Raw genomic sequence first — 26,228 nt, 5'->3', positions numbered from 1 at the left:
TAGCTACATTCCTTAAAGAACGAAAAGAAACTGAAGAAAGTTTTGTAGGTGGCAAATTTAACCCTTCAAGAAAAAGAATTAAGAATGCTGCTGACGATGTGGACAGAGCTACACTGCGGTGGTTTAATGAGATGCGTGAGCAGAATGTATCAATTAATGGTCCGTAGGTAAAAAAGCCTTAGATTTCTCTACGTTGCTTGGCAATTCTAATTTTAAGGCAAGTAATAGATGGTTGCAAAGATTTAAAGAAAGGCATAGCATCATTTTTAAAGTGACTTCAGAAGAAGAAAAACCAGCACCTTTTAAGTGATGCAGAATTGTGGAGGAAAAACACCATGTGTAAACTGCTAGAAAAATACAGTCCTGAAAACTCGTACAACGCAGTTGAGACGGGATTGTTTTATCATCTGATGATAGAGAAGACGATGGCCTTTAGAAGAGAAAAGTACAAAGGAGGGAAGCAGTCTAAAGTACGCCTAGCTGTTCTTCTCTGCAGCAACGCGTCAGGGACACATAAATTGGCAACCACTGGTGATCGGACGATCAGCAAACCCACGGTGCTTCAAAAACGTAAGAAGCTTACCAGGTAAGAGGGTATATACATTTTATTTTACCTTCCTTCAATTTATAAGTTAATTCAGTACAGTATAGCTTCAGCTGTAATGTTTTGCTACAGTCGTATTGTAAATGTGATTTCTTTTATTGGAGTCAATTACAAAGCAAATCGAGAAGCATGGATGACCAACTCTTTTTAGTGAGTGGCTGCTTTCGCTTGATAAAGAGATGTCAATGAAAAACAAGAAAACTGAACTGCTGGTAGGTAATTGTAGTGCGCATAACAACATGCTAGCGTTGAAGAACGTTAAACTATGCTACTTCCCCCCGAACTGTACTTCGATTCTACAGCCACTAGATATGGGGATAATTAAGAATGTTAAGACAAAACACCGGCCGGCCGCGGTGGTCTCGCGGTTCTAGGCGCACAGTCCGGAACCGTGCGACTGCTACGGTCGCAGGTTCGAATCCTGCCTCGGGCATGGATGTGTGTGATGTCCTTAGGTTAGTTAGGTTTAAGTAGTTCTAAGTTCTAGGGGGCTGATGACCACAGCAGTTTAGTTCCATAGTGCTCAGAGCCATTTGAACCATTTGAACAAAACACCGTTCACGTTTAGTTCAACACGTGAACGCAGAAACTGAAATAAAGGTGAGCAATCCGTACAGTTTCAACGTGAAGCTGGCTTGTGACATGATTGCTAGTTCCTGGAACAGAGTACATCCGAATGTGATTGTGAACTACTGGAAAAATGCAAGAATTTCCGAACGTGCAGATGTTGTTGAGAATGTTGTGGTGGATGAAAGAACACAGGGTGATATGCAAAGTGATGTGGAGATTTATTCAGCAGTTACTGGTGCATCAATTGATGCTTCAGAAGTTGAATACTTGTCATTGGATGATGAGGCGTTGGCGTTTGAACCATGTACCGACGAATCTATCATCGAAGAGTTAAAGGGTAATTCGCCTGTTGAAGATTCTGACGATGACAGTGATGTGATAATTGCGAATCCTCCTCCTCTGATGGAGCTAATGGGTTAGTTGGAAAACATTCAGCAAGTAGCATCTACAATCCCAGTGTTTCAGCGCAACAACTGATTGCGTTAGAGGAGATAAAGACTATATTCGCAAGAGAATCCTTAAGAAAAAAGAAACAAAGGAAAATAAGTGTATTTTTCTGTAGACAAAAGTAAGATATTCTACAGGTACAGTATTAATAAATGAAGTGAACAAAATGTGTTTCATTATTTGCCTTAAAATGTTATTTTTCATCAGATCAGCACTACAGTAATGTAGTAATAGCCCTGGTACAACAATAAAATTTTCATGGTCCTATGAAATTCGTTATATCGAGGTTTGCGTGTACTTGTTTGGGCTGTCGTTATTCACATATTCCAAAAAAGGCGCGCGGGGTAGCCGAGAGGTCTCATGCGTCCTGTCACGGTCCGCGCGCGGCTCCCCCCTTCGGACGTTCAAGTCCTCCCTCGGCCAAGGGTGTGTGTGTGTGTTGTCCTTAGCGTAAGTTAGATTAAGTTAGATTAAGTAGTGTGTAAGCTTAGGGACCGATGACGTCAGCAGTTTGGTCCCATACGACCTTACCACAAATTTTCAAATTCCAAAAGATAAACTGAAAATATCTGCCGAAACGCCAGAGAAACTGTGCTTGACGACTCTGAGGAGAGAACCATGTATATAATCAGTAATGTAGCAGCAATTGAGCAGCGCTGCTGCCTGGTGTTAGTAGTCAGCGAAGGCCTGGGAGGTGCTGTCAACTACTGGAATACTGGTTATTCTTTAAGCCACTGTTAACATACATCGATAGAACGAATATCGCACTACCCTAATTTGGGATCGCTTTATCGGATGGTCACGTAAAATTCCTTCTTAAAATCAGTTTTGTTTGTAATGGGAAAAATACCTATGCTTTCCTTCGACGCTGAGCGTAGCGTAAAAGGTGTAATGAGCAGTATTTACTTGGGCTAATATCAACTACACAAAGAAAAAACGAAATTGCAAATATCTGCCCAAAAATAAGAGAAAATGCGCTTGGCGACTTTTAAAAGGGACTCCCGGTATTGGAAGTACATTTCAATTGAGAAGCGACAGTTATCAGTAAGTGCTGAAATACGCTATTTAGTCACTAGCAAATAAATTTAAATTATCTATTTTATAACAACCTACTTTGCTCCTTCATACACATTTAATAGCGAAAGTTAGTTTGGCACAATACTGCAGAGCATGCTCCCACCATCATCAGGAGCTTATCTTCTATAGCGATGATAGAAGAAAATCTACACAAATTTCAAGTATTATGTGCAACAGTCAAGAGAACACTTAATTAAAAAACTCAGAAATATTCAAAAATTAAAATTTCAAAAGCTAGAGAGAGAAAATGAAATGCTGTACAAAAAATGGTTTAATTAAAAATGAAGTAGTTTGGTGTGAACTGGACATGGCATTAATGAAGAAATAACTAAATACAGAGTTAGGTGCCGTCCGGAATTGGCCGAGCGGTTCTAGACGCTACAGTCTGGAACCGCGCGACCGCTACGGCCGCAGTTTCGAAACCTGCCTCGGGCATGGATGTGTGTGATGTCCTTAGGTTAGTTAGGTTTAAGTAGTTCTAAGTTCTAGGCGACTGATGACCTCAGAAGTTGGGTCCCATAGTGCTCAGAGCCATTTAAACCATTTGAACAGAGTTTGGTGGAAACAACATGTAAATAGAATAATAGGTGGATACTGCCCAAGCAACTTCTTAAGTACAATCCGAAAGGAAGGAGGGATATAGGTGGTTCAAAGACGACGACGATACAACGTCGCTACTTAAATTCAATTTGACACAACCTGAACAACAACAATGAGATTATCCGACCTAAAGCAGCGGTAGTCTTATAAAATGATGTATATATTTAATAGACGTGGATGTGGTGACGGCTTCATGATGTCAAAATGCCTCGCGCAATACTGAATATTGCAGTTTAACATAACAGAGGTTATCAAACCGGCCAAAGCTTCTTAGCTAGCTTGAATATGTTCTGGTAGTTGACTTCAGAAGCCGCTCTAACCCGGATGAAAAGCAGCCGCTGTTGCAACACTACCTAAATTAGTTTTCCCATCACTCAGGCGTCCTTGACTGACTGACTGCTATTCTCCATTCCTAATTGTTCGTTACTCTTGTTGTCGGTATGGAAGCCGCCTCACACTGTTTCCTTTCTCCGAAACGATTACGTCAGTGGGGGTCCCGAGGTTATCGCCCGCGATTTCACTACAGAGTGCTATTCCCTCCCAGTTTATGTCACACACCACGTTCCAAGTAAATACGATTGAACTGCTCGTGCTTCCGTAATAAAAGTTTGTGAAGCTAATTTAAGGTGTCGAAGAATTTTTGTTCTAACGTCACGTTAAACTGACGCTGAATATACGGGAAGGGATACATGTGAAGAAACTAGAAACTAGACCATTGTAACAATCTGACTGAAGTATTTTTCTGACGCGCAGTGACTTAACTGATATCCAGAAGGTTCAAAATGGTTCAAATGGGTCTGAGCACTATGCGACTTAACTTCTGAGGTCATCAGTCGCCTAGAACTTAGAACTACTTAAACCTAACTAACCTAAGGACATCACACACATCCATGCCCGAGGCAGGATTCGAACCTGCGACCGTAGCGGGCGCGGTTCCAGACTGCAGCGCCTAGAACCGCACGGCCACTCCGGCCGGCTTATCCAGAAGGAAGCCAGTCGAAACAAAAGTTAGATCTGAGCCTTTTTTCTACCCTTTTCAATTTCAAGTCACCAGATAAACATAGAAGGAGAACTGCTGAGTTATTTGAAGGCTCCAGAGAGGGAACTGATCGACAACCTATTTGCTACATAATGCTCACATTTCTTTATCTTCTCTCAGATTTTTCCCAAGCTATTTTGTGTTTTATCTGTCGAACAGTTACTTTGTTTGCTTTCAGTCTGTGGTATGTGATCTGACAGTGTACTTAAAGCGAGGGCACACGACGCTGGAATAGGAGAGTGAGCAGTCGGTACTTCCCATTGTAGCTCGAGACATTCGTGTATGAAGGGCTTGATTTCTCAGTCAGTCCTCTGTTTTTCACGCGACGGCAGAGAGACCATGAAGATTATAATGCGCAACCTCCTTCCCCAAGGAGATCATGATTTTGTGATTGGACATATACTTGACGATACCCAACGTATATTGCTGGACTTTCACTATAGAAACTTTCCCTGTCTCCTCCACAGACTTCAACGTGTTCAACAACGGGAGGTGATTTAAATCACATACTCTTTCCTATGAGTCGTGTAGCGCTCAGTAACTAACTTCGTGCATGATACAAATTAAACACCAATTTTCCACCAATGTCACCACTACACTCACATCAGATAAGGCGACATTTTAAGAAATAATAAATTGCACGTATAATTGAGTGTTATTCCTATGAACAACTTACGTACCATGACACGGACTGTCTGCCATGTTATACTGCCGTATCTTGTGGATACTGCTTCATCTTCGCCTTCTGGAAGGTATCATATAACCAGAAGATATGTTCCAAATTCAATTGATGTTAATGCATTCAGTGCTACCCTTACGTCAATATTCTAAAAGAACTGTACTTATTGTCCCTTACCGCGGCGTGTTATTATGATATGTTATTAAATACTGTATGTTCTGAAAGTACTTCCATAAAATTATTTAAAAGATCAGGAGTACTGCTTTTGTACTATGGTGGTAGCCGTATATTATGTACACCAGTTGCCAACGATAACATAAAAATGAAAATAATATCCTGACAGCCCGTATCCCAATTGTATTTAACCGCGCCTTCGTCTTATGGACTTAGAGCTACCCTTTATTTTTTTACCATATTTAGCTTTTTCTTTCTTTCTCTGGATGATCGTTCCGAGAACCGATCGCGGTCCTCTGGTTTGGAGCCGAGTGGAAGGCTTAAACCAGAGGCTCAGACGATTCTGCGGAGAGCTGGGGTGCAAATTTCTCGACCTCCGCTATCGGGTGGAGAAATGTAGGGTCCCCCTGAATAGGTCAGGCGTGCACTACACGCCGGAAGCGGCTACGAGGGTAGCGGAGTACGTGTGGAGTGCACATGGGGTTTTTTTAGGTTAGAGAATTCCCTCCCTAGGCCCGACAAGACGCCTCCTGAGACGCGGCAAGGCAGGAGTAGGCAAAATGCAACAAGGAATAACAATATTAGTGTGCTAATAGTAAACTGCAGGAGCGTCTACAGAAAGGTCCCAGAACTGCTCTCATTAATAAACGGTCACAACGCCCATATAGTACTAGGAACAGAAAGTTGGCTGAAACCAGACGTAAACAGTAATGAAATCCTAAACTCTGATTGGAATGTATACCGCAGAGATAGGCTGGACAGTGAAGGGGGAGGCGTGTTTATAGCGATAAGAAGTGCAATAGTATCGAAGGAAATTGACGGAGATTCGAATTGTGAAATGATTTGGGTGAAGGTCACGGTTAAAGCAGGCTCAGACATGGTAATTGGATGTCTCTATAGGCCCCCGGGCTCAGCAGCTGTTGTGGCTCAGCACCTGAAGAATAATTTGGAAAATATTTCGAGTAGATTTCCCCACCATGTTATAGTTCTGGGTGGAGATTTTAATTTGCCGGATATAGACTGGGAGACTCAAACGTTCATAACGGGTGGCAGGGACGAAGAATCCAGTGAAATATTTTTAAGTGCTTTATCTGAAAACTACCTTGAGCAATTAAACAGAGAACCGACTCGTGGCGATAACATATTGGACCTTCTGGTGACAAACAGACCCGAACTATTTGAATCAGTTAATGCAGAACAGGGAATCAGCGATCATAAAGCGGTTATTGCATCGATGATTTCAGCCGTAAATAGAAATATTAAAAAAGGTAGGAAGATTTTTCTGTTTAGCAAAAGTGACAAAAAGCAGATTTCAGAGTACTTGATGGCTCAACACACAAGTTTTGTCTCAAGTACAGATAGTGTTGAGCATCAGTGGACGAAGTTCAAAACCATGGTACAATATGCGTTAGATGAGTATGTGCCAAGCAAGATCGTAAGAGATGGAAAAGAGCCACCGTGGTACAACAACCGAGTTAGAAAACTGCTGCGGAAGCAAAGGGAACTTCACAGCAAACATAAACATAGCCAAAGCCTTGCAGACAAACAAAAATTACGCGAAGCGAAATGTAGTGTGAGGAGGGCTATGCGAGAGGCTTTCAATGAATTCGAAAGTAAAGTTCTATGTACTGACTTGGCAGAAAATCCTAAGAAATTTTGGTCCTATGTCAAAGCGGTAGGTGGATCAAAACAAAATGTCCAGACACTCTGTGACCAAAATGGTACTGAAACAGAGGATGACAGACTAAAGGCCGAATTACTAAATGTCTTCTTCCAAAGCTGTTTCACAGAGGAAGACTGCACTGTGCTTCCTTCTCTAGATTGTCGCACAGTTGACAAAATGGTAGATATCGAAGTAGACGACAGAGGGATAGAGAAACAATTAAAATCGCTCAAAAGAGGAAAGGCCGCTGGTCCTGATGGGATACCAGTTCGATTTTACACAGAGTACGCGAAGGAACTTGCCCCCCTTCTTGCAGCGGTGTACCGTAGGTCTCTAGAAGAGCGAAGCGTTCCAAAGGATTGGAAAAGGGCACAGGTCATCCCCGTTCTCAAGAAGGGACGTCGAACAGATGTGCAGAACTATAGACCTATATCTCTAACGTCGATCAGTTGTAGAATTTTGGAACACGTATTATGTTCGAGTATAATGTCTTTTCTGGAGACTAGAAATCTACTCTGTAGGAATCAGCATGGGTTTCGAAAAAGACGATCGTGTGAAACCCAGCTCGCGCTATTCGTCCACGAGACTCAGAGGGCCTTAGACACGGGTTCACAGGTAGATGCCGTGTTTCTTGACTTCCGCAAGGCGTTTGACACAGTTCCCCACAGTCGTTTAATGAACAAAGTAAGAGCATACGGACTATCAGATCAATTGTGTGATTGGATTGAGGAGTTCCTAGATAACAGAACGCAGCACGTCATTCTCAATGGAGAGAAGTCTTCCGAAGTAAGAGTGATTTCAGGTGTGCCGCAGGGGAGTGTCATAGGACCGTTGCTATTCACAATATACATAAATGACCTGGTGGATGACATCGGAAGTTCACTGAGGCTTTTTGCAGATGATGCTGTGGTGTATCGAAAGGTTGCAACAATGGAAAATTGTACTGAAATGCAGGAGGATCTGCAGCGAATTGACGCATGGTGCACGGAATGGCAATTGAATCTCAATGTAGCGAAGTGTAATGTGATGCGAATACATAGAAAGATAGGTCCCTTATCATTTAGCTACAAAATAGCAGGTCAGCAACTGGAAGCAGTTAATTCCATAAATTATCTGGGAGTACGCATTAGGAGTGATTTAAAATGGAATGATCATATGAAGTTGATCGTCGGTAAAGCAGATGCCAGACTGAGATTCATTGGAAGAATCCTAAGGAAATGCAATCCGACAACAAAGGAAGTAGGTTACAGTACGCTTGTTCGCCCAATGCTTGAATACTGCTCAGCAGTGTGGGATCCGCACCAGGTAGGGTTGATAGAAGAGGTAGAGAAGATCCAACGGAGAGCGGCGCGCTTCGTTACAGGATCATTTAGTAATTGCGAAAGCGTTACGGAGATGATAGATAAACTCCAGTGGAAGACTCTGCAGGAGAGACGCTCAGTAGCTCGGTACGGGCTTTTGTTAAAGTTTCGAGAACATACCTTCACCGAAGAGTCAAGCAGTATATTGCTCCCTCCTACGTATATCTCGCGAAGAGACCATGAGGATAAAATCAGAGAGATTAGAGCCCACACAGAAGCATACCGACAATCCTTCTTTCCACGTACAATACGAGACTGGAATAGAAGGGAGAACCGATAGAGGTACTCAGGGTACCCTCCGCCACACACCGTCAGGTGGCTTGCGGAGTACGGATGTAGATGTAGATGTAGATGTAGATGATGACTTTATTGTGTGCGTCCTAAACTAAACAGGAAGAACAATAATATTTTCCTTGCTGACATCTGTGCTGCTGCGCTTTTCTCGGAACATCCACACTATACTACTTTTCAGCTCACTTGTTCAAAATAACACTATCTCAAGCAAACGAAAGACAGAAGGGCCTCAGTTGTTTGACTAGGATGATACAGTGTTAAGTAATCATATTTATATATTCACTCACCATGAGTAAACGCCGCCCCGTGTCCCAGTCCGTGGCAGAAGACCAACAGGAGTGTGAATATATGCATCGAAGCTGCCGATGATGTAACTGAAAAGAAGGAAAATTGCGAGTGAACAACGGCGTCGCCACGAAATCACTGTTGTATATTAGATATTTTACCTTGAAATCAGAACATTTCTGTCTGTTCGACACAATAGCTGCCATTTGTGATTTTCAGATGCATACAATCGAAATATAAAAGTAATAGTTTTCTCTTTCCTCTGTTCAAAATTTTGTTCTTACAATTCGGGTAAACTGATCATTTACACTCATTGGTTCTTCCCCCTGACACTTTTCCCTTCAGGCCACTACAGTAATAAAGTTACCAGAAACATCTTTCTTGGGAGTACCAAAACAACCTTTCCCCTATAATGATTTGTAGATACTAGGGTAAGGTTAAGTAGAATATGTCCATCAGGATCCAAACCTACCATCTCTCGTGAATAAAGCCAGTATTTCTCCGATAACTTACAAAGTTAAGGAAATCCTAAGTCAATTATGTCTTTCAAAGTTCTCCAATTCCTCCCTTCATCGATTGGACACAATCTCTACTCACAATATACCAAATAAAACAAAGTGATTAATATTTAATATAAAATTCAGTATAATACAACATGATGGCGGAGGATTGCAACAAGTGCTAAAACGATGGAGAAACGGGATAACACGTTCACAAAGCCGGGAAAAGTTAGATAAAACTGAATCCAGGTGAGGATGTGTGTAATACTCTTAATCACATACGGTGCACCTCATTAGTTCAGAATATCGTTCCCAAACGGGCTGAAATACTCGATCACTAAACTTCTACAAGAACAGTCAGTAACAACTGACCAATTTCTTCACTGACATTTTCTTTTCAAATTGTTCAAATGGCTCTGAGCACTGTGGGACTTAACATCTGAGGTCATCAGTCCTCTAGAACTTAGAACTACTTAAACCTAACTAACCTAAGGACATCACACACATCCATGCCCGAAGCAGGATTCGAACCTCCGACCGTAGCGGTCGCGCGGTATCAGACTGTAGCGCATAGAACCGCTCGGCCACTTCGGCCGGCACATTTTCTTTTCTTTAATGTTATAGTAAAGATGGCAATATTTTGTAGCTTAGAGAAACATAGTTCGATTGAGAAAGCCAAGTACACACTGAATAACCACACAACAATTTTAAATGACAAAATAGCAGCATCGGGGATTTCTGCGACTTTTTTGAGTCATTAATTCTACCAAGACACAACCATTTTTCGTAAGCAACCAAATCCTGACCTTTTACAACGAAACTGGTACGGGCGCATTGCTTTTTGTTACGATGTTGGTGTCTCTAGAATGTGAGTAAATTATCTCTCGTCGTTGATGTTCAGAGATGCATTTTACATCTGCAGGGTGTTTCATGACCTGACCGACAAACTTTGAGGGATGCTAGGTCACACAGAGACGATCATTTTTCATGTGAATAACCACACAACAATCTTCAATGACAAAATAGCAGTACTGGGTACAAGATTTGGTCCATCGTTTATGAGTTATATGCACGGTCATTACGCGCATCGCCATTTAAAAAATGGCTCTGAGCACTATGGGACTTAACATGTGAGGTCATCAGTCCCCTAGAACTTAGAACTACTTAAACTAACTAACCTAAGGACAGCACACACATCCATGCCCCGAAGCAGGATTCGAACCTGCGACCGTAGCAGTCACGCGGTTCCAGACTGAAGCGCCAGAACCGCACGGCCACACCGGCCGGCTCGCCATTTAGAGACGTTTTGCACAGATCCTAGTGAGGTTGTTATTCTGTGCAGTTGAACCCGGCCTGTCACAGCTCGTGTTGTTGTAGTACTGTATCTGCAGTGGCATGCATCTAATCAGTGCTTCATTCAGCTTCTGTTGTTGTAATATCGTAATCATCGGTGCCGCGCATCTTATTGCTGCTGATTTGAGATTTTCTTGCTATTAGTACTTAATGAAGCATGGAATACGGATTTCTAGAGCTTTCTCGTATGACATGATTATGTGTTACGGTGAGGCCAGGGCAAATTGAAGAATAGATCTTCATATTTACGAAAATCGGTGCCTAGCCAGAAGACACCCACTCCACCGTACCTTTGCTGCAGTTCATGGACGCTTACAAGAAGCAGGGAGTTTGCTTGCTCACCATGTTGGTAGTGGTCGGTGTGAGGTGAGAAAATCAGTTTTTGAGGCTAAAGTGATGCGTAGCTGCGAACCTTCAGGCAGCTTCCGTGTTACAGCTCTTGCTGTGGAAACAAGTCACGTACCTGTTTGGAGAGTATTACAGGAGTACAACCTACATACGTACCATCTTCAAAGGGTGCGAGCTCTAGGACCATCGAATGCAGTTTGTGCAGCGGTTTGTACACCAAAGAGTAAATGATATCGCCTTCCACACACGTGTTGTATTTACAGATGAGGCTGTCTTTACACTTGGCGTGTATTTTAACTGCAGGCACAGCCACATCTGGGACTATACGAACCCGTACGGGATAGATGTTAGAGTGCACTAACGAAGGTTCTCTGTATACACGTGCTCCGGGATTGTGGATAATCATCTCCTATGACCTTTGATACTACGATCTAGGTTAACTGGAGCAGTTTAGTTACAGTTTCTGCAGGCTATACTGAAATACGGCGGAAGTGGAAGTTTCGTCGACTTTTACGAGGGTAACCCCAAAAGTAAGATTTCCTATTTTTTTATAACCACTACCATAGACCTGTTTTTTTTCTGCAGTGGTTTACATCAGTTTACAGGTTGAACATTTAGCTATTTATCGACATAATCACCATTTCTGTCAATGCATTTTCGTAGACGCTTTGGCAGTTTTTGTATGCCCATGTCATACCAGCTCGCCGCCATGCTGTTCAAAAGGATATGAACCACTTCTTTCACAGCTGTTTCGCTTTCCGGCCAAAAGTTCTTTTAACCTAGGGAACAGGTGATAGTCACTGGGCGCCAAGTCAGAACTATAGGAGGGGGGGGGGGCTGATTATATTCCACTATTGCAGGAGAGCAACGGTTTTCAGAGCGATCTGTGGGCGAGCGTTGTCATGGGGAATGTGTACGCCTTTGCTCAACATTCCTCTTCTTCGGTTCTGAAGTAGGCATACAAAAACTGCCACAGCGTCTACAAAAATGCATCGATAGAAATGGTGATTATGTCGCAAAATAGCTAAATGTTCAAGCTTTAAACTGAGGTAAACCGTTGGAGAAATAAACAGGTCTATGTACTTATAAAAAAAATAGGAGATCTTACTTTTGGGATTAGCCTCGTACATGATCGATACATAAAGTTTTCTTTTTTTAAATTTTTATTGAAGATTGTCCTATAGCGGTTCGCAATGCTTGTGGGCAGTTTATTTCTTGCAATGCTCGTGGGCAGTTTATTTCTTGAGAACTATGTTTGGCTGGGCTGGCAGTTTCACAGACAGACAGAAGTTCAAAGCGGGCTGAAGGAAGCCATTAACTTAACGCAAACTGTAAAAGGTGACGTCGACACCAAATAGGGCAGCCGTATACTGGTACGGAGTCTTATAGTCATAACATAGAACATATTCCGACATAAAACAAATTTTACGTCCTCAGTAGGCTGAAACGAGTAAACACGGTGAACATATTGTCATTCCCCTGAGGACAGCGCACACTCTGCATTTCTCTGCGCTACGTAATGACGTCTGACAGCCACATCCTTTTTTTTACTGCGCTCGTGCCCATCTAGGCGACTCCTGAACAGGCCTGCTCTAGACCATTCCCTGCCAAGTTCGTGAACCTTTGGGCAAGTTCGTGACGCCACCACTGACGTCACAAGTGGCGCCGCCAGTTGCCCGCGGCTAATAGCGGCCTTTGGGAGAAGAGATACGCCAACAAAAAGACATCTGCTGTCTGTTGTAATTCTGGCGAGTATCGAGCTTGATCTGGTTTCCCCTTCCGGCAGCGAAAGAGTGAGGTCGTGTCCGTGGCTGCGGGAATTCCAGACACGGCATCCGGGCACGGCCCGTTACCAGAACACACAGCAGACAACACCACAGCACAGCACGGCAAACGCCGGCCCAGTTCTGTGTCCGCTCCTCTCCGGCGAGCTGCGAGAACCGGGGTCGTATGTAAACCACGTGACGCCCCAGAGAGATACAACCATAGAGACACAACACCGCGACGATAGTGAAGCAAACTAAGCAACTCTCCAACATGTTTTATGCTGTCAAAACACATGGGTGTGGGGTACGATAATGACACATAATATGTCAAGTAGCTACGAAACAGCATCAGGCTGCTGATGTTCAGCGATTATAGCCAGAGCCGGCCGCTGTGGCCGAGCGTTTCTAGGCACTTCAGTCTGGAACACCTCGACCGCTATGGTCGCAGGTTCAAATCCTGCCTCGGGCATGGCTGTATGTGATGTCCTTAGGTTAGTTAGGTTTAAGTAGTTCTTCGTTCTAGGGGACTGATGACCTCAGCAGTTAAGTCCCATAGTACTCAGAACCATTTTTTGAATATAGGCAGAAACTAAGTTATCCCTTATAACAGCAGTTTATATTCACCGTCTTTCTGCTGTGACCATACTTGTAAATCGTTAGTCCCAGGCGATCTGTTACATATCCCTCATAATGACATGACATTATCTGGAAAATTTTATTTGATGTCAGTCCTCGTGTGCTTTGGTACATCCTTTAACAAAAAAATGATTCAAATGGCTCTGAGCACTATGGGACTTCTGAGGTCACCAGTCCCCTAGAATTTAGAACTACGTAAACCTAACTAACCTAAGGACATCACACACATCCACGCCCGAGACAGGATTCGAACCTGCGACCGTAGCAGTCGTTCGGTTTCAGACTGAAGCGCCCAGAACCTGTCGGCACTCTGGCCGGACAGTTTGTCATCTGCGCATTATATAGATGCAAATTTTGCAAGTTGCTCCCCATCTAAAAAAAAAACTACCAACATTCTTTTATGGGGTAATTAACACCTTTTATTTCACGTATAAAAAACTCCAATTATATGTTAAAATTTTTCATAATATTGGTCACAATAAAAACTAAAATTACAATTTGCTAATTACCTGTTTCAGTAGACTAACAAACATCCTCAGACCATGCTTAATAAAGAATCGGCATCTATGGGCAATGTTGGCTACAAATCTTCTTTACAAAGTGGATGGCGACCGTAGTAAAAACTTAATCAAAGATGGCCATCAACCTATAAAACAGTCAGAAAACCGTAACAAATCTTCTGATTGTTTCATATGTTAAGAGCCTTCATTTGACCAACTTTCTATTATCTAAGAGATACACTTTGTAACGATGATATTGTGGTCAGTACTGTACATATGTGGTGACTCAGCAAATCGTTATTCAATAAAAACCATTAAATTTTTAACAAATAATACACACAGCTCTATCTCCTTCACCCGAAAATGTTATCCTATAAACTACAATCACAATTTGAAGTTGCAGTTTAAAATTGCTAGCAATTTGTTCACAAGAGTTTACAAGCTTTTCGATCTGTAGTTTATACTTTCTAATGTGATAGCATAACTAATTTAAATTTAACAGAAAACTGCAAGAACACTTAAAGGAGTAACGTCTATTGCAAATGTCAAAAACTGAATCGACTACTTTAGAAGATTCATACAAAAAGACGTGTTTCCCCATTCCTTCTATCCAGCAACGAAGTTTGTAGTCGCAACAATAACTTAACGATCTCATGCTTTTGAAGTTTTGAAATTGTGAAAAATTATACTGTAAGCCTCTTTCAGGATTTTACAGTCACGAAACTGTGGAAATATCATGGGGCTTCAGGTATATGATAGGAGAACTTAGAGGAAACAAACTGTGTTACACAAATAAAGAAATACATAAATGTACTCAAAATACAGCACAGTTACAGCACGTATCGTCGTTGAAGAAACAATACCGCGCAACTACTCTTTCGAGTTGCTGCGGGTTAAGTGGAAAGTAGCGCGCAGTCACAGTACACAGTGCTGTTTCTTGTTACGTATCTCTTCGTGTTGGATAACAGTTCTTAAACCGAGATTTCAGTTGGTGGAAATGTAGAGCGCTTCGGAAACGATCTTTTCACGGAGAAAGAAATAGCTGCTCACCTGAAAGTTACATATGAAACTGGAGAATTGTATTTGATAGTGGTTAACAGCGGCCAGTTACTGCACCAGAGCTCAATATTTGTCAGCCCCTTTACTGGCATTTCGTTACGGTCTTCTGACATCACCACCTCTCTACCCTGACCAACGAGATAAACGAGCTGAAACATGTTTGTCAGCTTGGAAAAAACTGTGTTTTGCGTAGCTGGCGGGCCTCCCATCCTACAATTTTGGGTCGTAACGCTGCCCTTTCATTGTCAACTGCCAGCCGCGGTGGTCTGGCGGTTCTAGGCGCTCAGTCCGGAACCGCGCGACTGCTACGGTCGCAGGTTCGAATCCTGCCTCGGGCATGGATGTGTGTGATGTCCTTAGGTTAGTTAGGTTTAAGTAGTTCTAAGTTGTAGGGGACTGATGACCACAGATGTTGAGTCCTATAGTGCTCAGAGCCATTTGAACCATTTTTTTTTTCTCAGTGTAAATGCTCCTAAACTTGGCTGTTTCTGTCAGAGGAGGTATCTCGCTGGCCACTGGTGTCAGATATTGTGAGTTCCGTGCGGCAAAACTTAAGTAAAGATGTCAAACACTGTCCTACACGTGCAGATTTACACTGTGTTTAACCAGTAGAGCCATGGGGTGGGGAGGCAGGCAGACGATCTCTCCCACTACAAGGTACAATTTCGAAACGGGTCTATGAGACGCTCGGCACGTAGGCACAGCCGAGAAAGTGTGTGCTCTACGGAAAATAGAAGTAAGAACGAATCAGGACGTTGGATTCCGAAATTAAAACAGAACGTTATATTGTGGAGTCGCTCCTAAAGAAACAGAGAGTCACACGCTACCCGCTGGCAGTCGACACCTGGCTAGAGGTTCATTATTGTCCTAAGGTTCATTATTGTCCTAAGGTTCATTATTGTCCTAAACGTATACTTTGGACAATGCTGCCGTTTCTCTGGGCGATATGTTTTGTCCACTGCCCGGAGTGCGGGGGTGCGGGAAGTGAATGCCGTGTCAGCTACCTGAGGTGAGATCCAGCCACGGAGGTTCCTTTAAAGAAGACTCACTACAAAGAAAAGCGAAAAGAGAGGTTTTGCAGTTTTTATGTAGTGGCAGAGATCGACTGCTTCGTTATGGGAATGAGCATAAAATATCCTGAAATACAGGGTGTCCTTGTAAAATATATAATGATATAAAATGTAATAACTTGAAAAGTAATTGAGGTATTTATTGATGGTAAATTTGCCGGCCGTTGTGACCGAGCGGTTCTAGGTGCTTCAGTCTGGAACCGCGCGACAGCTATGGTCGCAGGTTCGAATCCTGCCTCAGGCATGGATGTGTGTGATGTCCTTAGGTTAGTTAGGTTTAAGTAGTTCTAAGTTCTAAGGGACTGATGAGCTCAGATGTTAAGTCCCATAGTGCTCAGAGCCATTTGAACCATTTTTATGGTAAATTTCTGCAAGTATGGTAATTGAGAATCTTTTACTGTTGATCCATCATGGTCAGGGGACATCAGCTGTTTAAGTAGTTGTCAATGTCACTGAAATTCTCTGACTGCCGTGTAACTAAGATGTAATTTTATTTTGACGACAAACAGTTTCGGCTTTCCACTATGACATCTTCAGACTGCATATGCATCTCAAAAAATAAACGATAATGCCATTCACTGCCATATGTCCCTGGATTTCGTGAATGTATACCGTTTTACAAGCGCTTTCTACCAAGTCTTCGAATCAAGCACTTGTGAAAAGGTTTGAACTCACGAAATTCAGGGATGTATGCCACTGTATGGCAATATCATTTATTTTGAAAGATGCATATGGGACCTGAAGATGGCACAGTAGAATGCCGAAACTGATTGTCGTCAAAATAAAATAACATCTTAGTTGCACTGCTGTTGGAGAATTTCACTGATATTGACAAAACGTTTTTTACACGCCTCATACACCTCGATATGGGCATCATTAGCGGCACGACAGACATATAAAGTGTATTCCACTTCCCTTCAAATATTTTGCAACATTAGAGGCGTAACATTTGCGATACCTGCACAAATGCGACAGCGCAGATCTGATAGAGCCTAAACTGGTGTCTGATACACTTGATTTTTGATAAACCCCCACAGTAAAACATCAAGTGGCGTAACGTCTGTGGTTGTAGGGGGCCTCTGGAACTGCGTGCTTAGCGTGGTGGTCCGACATCGGCAGCAAACTCCCGGTTTCCCAAAGTCGCTTGCCTCCATTTATTGATTGTTAGGTAACTGCGAGCATCATGAGTTGGTCGCAGTCCATACTCGTGCCGAAAATGGCGTTGTACCAACGTAACAGACTTTAGCTCCGTGAAAGAAAGCACACAGAACACCTTCTGCTGTGGAGTCCACATGACTATTGCGTACGCAGTAGCAACTGCCGCAGGGAAACACGGGAAACATTTTCAGTTACCATACTTGTATAAGCAAACCACCAATACGTCTCAAGTAATTACATTCTATATTGCTATACTATTATGTCTCTAATCTAGAGATGTTGTATGACAGTTTCAAAGAAAACTGACCCTGTAAGGTCATGTTATTAAAAATATGTACCAAATAAGGGGCGGAGTTTCTGTGACAGTCTCCTGTGCTACGCTTATCTTTACAACACCATGTTATGTTCCTTTTAGACAGCCAATTTGTGTCATCCTGCCTTGCATATATTCAAGGATACTGCTTGACATTCGTCGCTGTCTCTGTCGTATTGTTCAACACGAGCACGCTGATTTGTGAGACGCGGTAGTCTGGCTAGATCCGAACTGAGTCCATCTGGCGAATCAGCGACTGTTGGGCTGTTACATGAGCTAGCCTGAGTGTGGTCTTTTAAGTTGTTTTCACGCTCGAATAAGCAAATGATGAGCTGTTTCGCAGTCTCCATCGCAGAAAACACGGTACGCCGAAAATCAAAATTCGCCAACACACAGAATAAAATCTACGCGATTCATAGACAGAAAGTGTAAACGATATCCGATCACAATAGTAAGATCTTATATAAAGGGGATATGTTGCTAGCGAAAATCTCGAAATGTACTTGGACCGATTTACTTCAAATTTTATACGATACTAAAATAAACCTTCAGTTGAACATATGCTACCTACATTTTTAAACATTAATGATATACAGGGTTACCGTTGTGCCGGGTGTTCTTCCGTCCGGCAATTTGAATCGCCGCGTTAATGGAGTGCGTGGCCCTCCCTGCGGTAAATGGAAATGACCGTTTGGCGTGAAGGGCCGGGAGGCCCCTTACGGTGCAGCTCTTATTACATTCGACCTGTGCACCGGATAAGGAGGAAATGATCATGAAGACATCACGCAGTCCCTGAGTGGAGAAAATCCCCGACCCAGCCGGGAATCGAACCCAGGCCCGTAGGACAGCAATCCGTCACAAATGGTTCAAATGGCTCTGAGCACTATGGGACTTAACTACGGAGGTCATCAGTCCCCTAGAAATTAGAACTACTTAAACCTACCTAACCTAAGAACATCACACACATCCACGCCCGAGACAGGATTCGAACCTGCGACCGTAGTGGTCGCGCGGTTCCAGACTGTAACGCCTAGAACCGCTCGGTCACTCCGGCCGGCCAATCCCTCACGCTGGCCACAGCTATCGGAGCGGATCCTTCCTGTGGCGTTCCAGGCTGAGGAGGCGAGATCGGCCGGCGTGTCAATCTCTCTTTTTGTCGCGTGGTGTGGTGGTTGTGCAGCTTCTACAGGAGAGCGATAGTTTTGTGTCAGTGAGAGCCAGAAGTGGTTTCGTCGGACCGTAGGCCTTGTCTGTTCAGATGTCACATAAGCTGATGGATGCCTGCGGTTGTGCATCAAGATGCATAATGTTCCAGTTACTTCACTGCTGAACAGAGCGAGCTGCGAAACTGAATCGCGATTGTTGTTTTATAAGGAGTGTTCAAATGCAAAGCTACGAAACGTCCTAACGATAAACCCTGTTGCAATTTGCATGTCCCGCTTTGAAAAAACGTAGTGACACATCTGGAGACAGCATGCAATGGATGCATGCGTCGTCAAGCGCCGCCGAAAGTTCAAAGCTGTGGTCTCAACAGTTAAGGTGATGCTCACTGTCTTTCTCGACGTCAAAGGTCCGATAATCATCGAATTCCTGGACCACGGAAAGCTCATTAACAGTGACCCATGCTGCGAGACACACCTTAACCTACGCAAGTCCATCAAGAGCGAATGGCAGCGGTTGCTCACGGACGGGTAATTTTGCTCCACGATTACGCGCTTCTACACGTCTCCAAGGTCCTACAAAGTGTAATGGCCAAGTTCAAGTGGAGCAGCTTGGGCATCACCCTACAGCTCGCACGTGTCACTTTTCAAGTGTTTGGTCCGCTAAAAACATCTGAAAGGAAGGCGCTTCAACGAACTGAAGGACACAGCCCAAACCGACTTGCCAGTAAAAAGAATAGAATAGTTATTTAATGAAGCTATTAAGAAATGGTGTAACTGTACAATGTATAGAGTGGAAATTCGTTATGATATACTTTAGGTATGTGACAATGGATGTATCTGTTCGTTCTATCAAATGATTACTGTAAATTCACTTGTAGAGTCTTATCCTTGGTTCTCATTCTGTTTTTATTCTGTCTTTGTATTGCATGGTTGATAAGTTAATAATGCTGTCATTACTGATCGTGCATACAGGCCAGAAGATGGTGCACTGAAGCGCCGAAACTGGTAGCTACACAACAAATAAGACCATAAGGACGGCTGTAGGCATTTCATTTTCTTAAAATAGTGAAAGGCCGTGATCTCCCAGACCTCCAGTCAAGAGTACAAAAAGTTAATGAAGTTGTTTTCTGTGTGTGCCGGTATCTTCCTGCCACAAGGTGGCGTAGTCTTTCTGTGAAGGACGGTGTTGCTAAAGACGTTACAATTACCAGAACTGATGCTCTGCATAAGCCTATTCTATACTCGGCCAACAGTATAACTAAAGCATTTAGACGCACTAAGTTGCCTGACTATTGGGCAAACAATTTCTCCACACTCTGGAATTGTCTTGCTAATCTGACCACGAAGCAGTCGCTTCTAGGTCGCCCCTGTGCCAGTGGCTTTCGTTCAGTCCGCCCTAGTGATCGATGAGTGCTTTAACATGTTGTGTTCGTGTTGTATTTCTTGTATGTGCCTGAAATTCGTTAAGACACCTCAGGTAGAAAATTGTACTGGCCGTTATTGTCGAGAGGCTAACCTGTGGGTGTGCCCGAATATTGTTTTATGTCCTTAGTGATGGTTACTGTTAACGCCATAAGTAGCCGTGTTTATGGCTGTTGATTTGGTTACGTGTAATAAAGCGCCAGCCTTCTGGTTCCTTAGTGTAAGCTACACTCACGTACGTTGACTGAGCTCTGTAGCTCTAGGCTAAGGTCAATTATCGGTCTAAAATCTAAATGGTGAATAGAGCTAGTCCCTGATTACTAATTAAAGGATTGCATATTGCAGTTTTCCCGCATTAGGCTAGAAAGGTTAGTATCTGCCTACATTAAGTTTGTGCATACGTTCGTAGCGTTTTTGTTTTGCATGGTCGTATTCCCGTTGCTATTGATTTATATAGATTGTCAATGTTTTGTTTATTTGCTATTTGATTTTATATGGGCTCAATTTGTCATTTCGAAATAGTAAAGGGAGCTGGGAATGCTAAAAAAATGGAGTTCCAAGTGGAGAAATCAGAGCGTTTCAGAAATATTCTTCCGTTTGAGTTCAATAGATGGGTAACAGCAGTAGAAGCAGCCAGAAACATTTGCGCTATAGTCTAGCGCTGTTGGACAGAAAACGACAAGAAAACAGTTCTCTGGTTTTAAGCAGGATCGTTTTGACAATAGCGACTCTCCATATTCAGGGAGACCTTCCGGGTCTGATGATCATCGTTTAAACGCATTAATCCACAATGATCCATGTCATTGTACTCGAAAACTTGCAAATGCGAAGGACTGAGATCATTCCACAATCGTGCGACATTTGGATGCAATGGAGCAGGCTGAAAGATCGGGTGTAGGATTACTCATGTTCTAAGGCAAAATCACAAAAATCAGAGGATGGCAACCTCAATTTGCTAGTCGTCAACTGGCTCACGAACAACACCTACCATTCCTATCCTGTAGCGTTATGGCGACGAAAAACGGTGCGTTTATTTTAACCTAAGGAAAAGAAAGGAATGGTTTAGCCAAAAAAAGCAACAGCTCTCAATGCAAAGATCTACGCGCACCCACAAAATATTAAAAAATTGTTCATATTGCTCTAAGCACTATGGGACTTCTGAGGTCATCAGTCCCCTAGACTTAGAAGTACTTAAACCTAACTAACCTAAGGACATCACACACATCCATGACCGAGGCGGGATTCGAACCTGCGACCGTAGCAGCAGCGCGGTTCCGGACTGAAGCCCCTAGAACAGCTCGGCTACAGCGGCCGGCCCACAAAATATAATGTTATGCATCTGGTGGAGCAGCGACGGTGTGGTGTACTACGAATTGCTTCCTCGAGGAATAAACATCACTTCTGATATTTATTGTCAAGAACGGAGACGTTTTGCAGATGCAGTCCATGAAGAACGACCTGGGATACTGCGTGAAGTGATGCTGTTCCATGATAACGCCCGCCAACATTCTGTTAGACTGACAGGAAACACTATACAAGAGGTGGGTTGGGAAATCATTCCGCACGAACCTTATTCACCTGGTCTCGCGCACTCAGATTTTCACTTTTTCCGCTATATATTGGACAACTTTAAAGGAACTTTAGTGCCAACTGAAAATGCGCTACAAGCATGGCTCGACGATTTCTTCGCCTTTGAAACCAAGTGATTTGTAGAGTCACGGAATCGAAATGTTACCTCAGAATTGGCGAACTGCTGTAAATAGTGAAGGGTTGTATATCATTTATGAATAAAGTCTCTGTTATGTGTGTTTATTGTGTTTATTAAATTTATTGGGAAACGCAACGAACTTATGCACCTACCACATATTATTATCAATATGAAGGCTAGTGTCGAAAACCGAGAGTTGCCTGATACTAAGCTATCCAGAATAAGTAGTGCTTTTGCGATGTGATTATGTACACTAGCGGGCCAGTTTGGCAAACTTCTACAGCTGCCATAGATACTGGGTATCGTGTAAGAAGTAGCTTGATAATTGGTACTCTGCTTATTTGTAGTCACACAGGTGTTAAATCGTCGTGGTGTCTTTTATGTCTTCGTCGCCGAGGCTGATCGGCAATAATATCAAGTTTCGAAGCCAAAGAAATTCAAAGTAATTTAAATTGTTTGGAGATCTTCTGTTTATATATGTTCAAGTCATATATTTTTTTAGAATCTAAAAATTCAGATTTAAATATCGTAATCGTTGACAGTTCTGAAGTTGCATAACTGTAGCAATGGGTTGTTTTAAAATAAAGACAGAATTATTGCCAAATAATCGAGAGTTAGTAAATCACAGTGTCTATAGTAGATGACATTAGCCTGCCTTCTGAGGCAAGGCTTAGAAATTGAACTGTTGTTGGCGCTGCCAGTTAGGGCCTGCGACTTATATGGATCTCTGTTTTAAACTGCGCTGCTGGTCCCTGTCGCGAGAGGCTTTTACAGTTGATTTCATATGGTGCAGTTACGCCCTCGATACTAGAAGAAGGTGCGCCTGGAATTCCGATGAACATTTATCTATCAGTGAATTAAACGTAAACCCAGTTCTCAAACCCTTAACATGTACTCGCCACACTGTTCAAAACAACTGTGAGAAAGAAAAGGAGTGTGCTGTACCGGGAAAATATTCGGTTTCGTTTTCTTTCTAGCAGTCGGTTGTAACTACAGTAGCAGGGTGTTTAAAGCGTTAGATAAATTGTTTATCCTATAGTTGTATTTTTCTCTGTATATATTATTTCAAACAAAAACTGTATACTCAACAATGTGCTGCTTTGTTTTCTTCCTCGCAGGCTTCCAAAACTTACTAATACCACCCGTTCTCAAATTAAAATATGAGAAATGTCTTTAAAGAATACTGTTCTCACAGATTTCTCTCTCTGACCTCATATGCCAGTAATCCCAACTGATTTACCTATTCGGTTTAAGCGAATCAATGCTTCATTAGCAGTAACCATACAGAAGGTCGGACATTCAAATACGATGAAATTTACGATCTGTGTTTTTCGCATGGGCAATTGTATGTTGCCCTTTCACGAACTGGCAGTTCAGAAAACCACTTCATACTTTCAGCATATCTATTGTGGATGACAAACTGCGACTGTGATTGAAACTGGCCATTTATCTGGTAATTAATATGCGAGCAGTCGCTTTTTTAGTTGTTTGATACGATTTATTCATCCATAAACATGTTTTCGAGCCACCACAGGCGCATCGTGAGATGAAGGTTTTACAAGAACACTCCCAACTCATGTTGTTACAAGAACACCAAGTGCTCCTGCTGCTGCCACAAATGACGGAAATTTAGGAATCGGTGACGAAACTTTCACGAATCTGAAAGTTTCTTATGTTTTAGGCGCTTAGAGTGCATTGTCTTATGGTATCCATATCAAATCTCTTCCTATAATGTCCATTATTAAGCTATGTACACAAATATACACAGTATTTAGCTGCACTTCGTTTTACACTAATTCACGGAAAGTAAACATGATAGGAAGAGATTTGATATGGATACCATAAGACAATGCACTCTAAGCGCCTAAAACGTAAGAAACTTTCAGATTCGTGAAAGTTTCGTCACCGATTGCTAAATTTCCGTCATTTGTGCCAGCAGCAGGAGCACTGCATCTAGGTACACTTGGTCCACAGCATAATGTTCTTGTAACACCTCCATCCGATGATGAGCCTGCAGTGGCTTGAAAACATGTTTATGGTTGAATAAATCGTGTAAAAAAACTAAAAAACCGACTGATTCCATAATTATTAACAGATAAATCACCAGTTCATACTGTTACCATACAGCATACAAAAATCAAAAAATATTATATATTCTGAAGTTTTGTATACAGACGATCTGTACAACCTTAGAAAGCAATGAAAACAAAAAACCAAAACAAAGCAGTTTCTCATTCATATCCTGTACGATTTATTACAAATTCGAGTTCCATATCTTCAAAGTGGGCGAAGTAGCAACGAGGAGCCGAATTTCCCCCAAGGTACCACATATTAGGACATATATCCAGTTCCCATACATATTTAGCAATTTGCCAAACCATGAAAAGAGCTGACTTCGCACCGCCGGGTACGCCGCGACGAAAGCTACTGTTTGGTATTCTGTCTGGTGCCATTCTTTAACGTCTTCGTAAAAAAGTCGTTTTTCAATAGATGACGTCATTTTATCAATTGCACAGCTCTCCGTGCTGTTGCAATTTATCACGTAGTATTGGTCTTTTTGGTTATATGATTTCCCCTGGAATTTTCCCTCTGTTTGTATATTCTCTTATACACAGACATTGTTCATTGTGTTGCGTTAGATCACATAGACTTTCTATACTTCTTATAGTTCGATAACGACTTCGTTTTATTTTGACTGAGTTATATCTTGTGACATAAATTACAACGGATACGGAGGCTTACCAGCAGCCATTGTTCCATGGTTTCGGATGGAACAGGAAACGTGAAAATGATAGCAACACCAGAAATATTCTCCCCCATGCAGTGCAATGTGGCTTTTGGTATTATTCAGGTAGATGTTTGGGGAAGATTGTTCCAGTTTTCAAGGCCTATTGCATAATGTTAGTAGTAACATCTCTTGTCGTAAGACAACGGATTTTTGGCCTTTTAGTTACGTTTATACGCCTCTATTCGTCTCGTCTACCGCTACGAGATACTAAAACAGTACGTTGATTGGTGGATACGGAATCTGTTTGGTGATGTCCTCATCTGTCGCGTGTGGATGCCTCGGAATTAATGTGACATTTGCTCTGGCTTCACTCTGGGCGAGTAGGAAGGTTCGACCACTCAGACATAAATTTTCCATGGTTTTTCTAGATCTTTTTAAGACGGAAACCTGAGAGTCCCTCTACAAAGGTCTCGCTCGATTTTCTGTCTCTTTCTTGCTGTATCAAAGCTCGTGTTTTTCCTCTAAATACTTAGTTCTCGACAGGACGTCGAAGCCTAACCATACTTCCTCCCCTCCCTCTCCATTCCCACAACATCGACGGACAAATTAGTGCAACTTGATATAAACGCGCCCTTTATCACATAGAATTTCAACTGCTGGCCGGTGTGGCCGAGCGGTTCTAGGCGCTTCTGTCTGGAACAGCGTGACCGTACGGTCGCAGGTTCGAATCCTGCCTGGGGCATGGATGTGTGTGATGTCCTTAGTTTAGTTAGGTTTACGTAGTTTTAAGTCCTGGGGGAGTGATGACCTCAAATGTTAAGTCCCATAGAGCTCAGAGCAATTTGAACAATTTTTTTGAATTTCAACTTCGTCTCTGTTTCAGTTGCTTTAGAACGCTGATGTAGGTATTTACCAGATTTTGCTTCACACGCATTCCCAGTTCCGTTAATTTCTTCCGCAAATGGTTCTTATACTTTCGTCTCGACCTCCAGCTTTATCCATTATTTTGTTAAACATTTATAGTTGCAAACCTATTTCCATCTTATGCTCATGAAACAAATGAAAAAATTAATTGCACTACAGTCGCTAGTACGCTCTTTGAAGCACTCAGTGCCATAAATTCCTCTTTTTCGTGTACATAGAACGTTGGGAAACTATTGACTGTGGTTGCCGTGAAACCTTTCTAAAATTCTTCGCGTTTCTATAGAATGAAAACTAGTATCTAGTTGGACGCTTAAAATGTAAATTGACGCTACGTAATTCTCTTGGCGTAGCCAGAATCTCTACGGAAACAGACAATCCACACGGATAAAAGACTCGTAATGGGTTATTAAAACAGAATGTGAGACCGTAACGTGGACTGTGGAAAGGGTGTCATTAAATTCAAGGTAGCGTTACGCTACTTATCCAAGTTACGGAAGAAACAATTATTCGCTCGTGAACGTTCCTTTATTTTCCAGCGAGTATGTAGGGGAGTAAAGAAACAACATCTCTTCGGTCAACAGGGTGCATCCTGTTTTCACCTAACGAATCTAATTATATGGCTCAGGTCTTACTTGTTACTGCAGCGGAATCACATCCTAATCCTTGCATAGTGAACGAATTCTTTCCATCGTCGGTTCCAAGACAACACTCTCTGTCAGTAGTATTGTTTTTAAAATGAAACTGAGACGGAGAAACGTGAATCGTAGATTAGAGAAAGCATTTACAC

General features: G+C 42.4%; 1 protein-coding gene across 1 annotated transcript in view; it reads right to left on the bottom strand.

Moving 5' to 3' along the window:
• LOC126349011 (uncharacterized) overlaps positions 1–26,228 on the bottom strand; it is a 231,270-nt gene that overhangs the window by 103,332 nt on the left and 101,710 nt on the right. Inside the window, exon 3 of the mRNA XM_050002405.1 lies at positions 8,796–8,882. Within this exon, the coding sequence (XP_049858362.1) occupies positions 8,796–8,882 (87 nt within the window). The remainder of the gene's footprint in view (positions 1–8,795; positions 8,883–26,228) is intronic.

The sequence above is a fragment of the Schistocerca gregaria genome, chromosome 1 (assembly GCF_023897955.1).
Source record: "Schistocerca gregaria isolate iqSchGreg1 chromosome 1, iqSchGreg1.2, whole genome shotgun sequence".
In the NCBI taxonomy this organism is placed as follows: Eukaryota; Metazoa; Arthropoda; class Insecta; order Orthoptera; family Acrididae; genus Schistocerca; species Schistocerca gregaria.
Note: the sequence above shows the minus strand (reverse complement) of the source record. Positions and strands in the feature narration are given on the sequence as shown.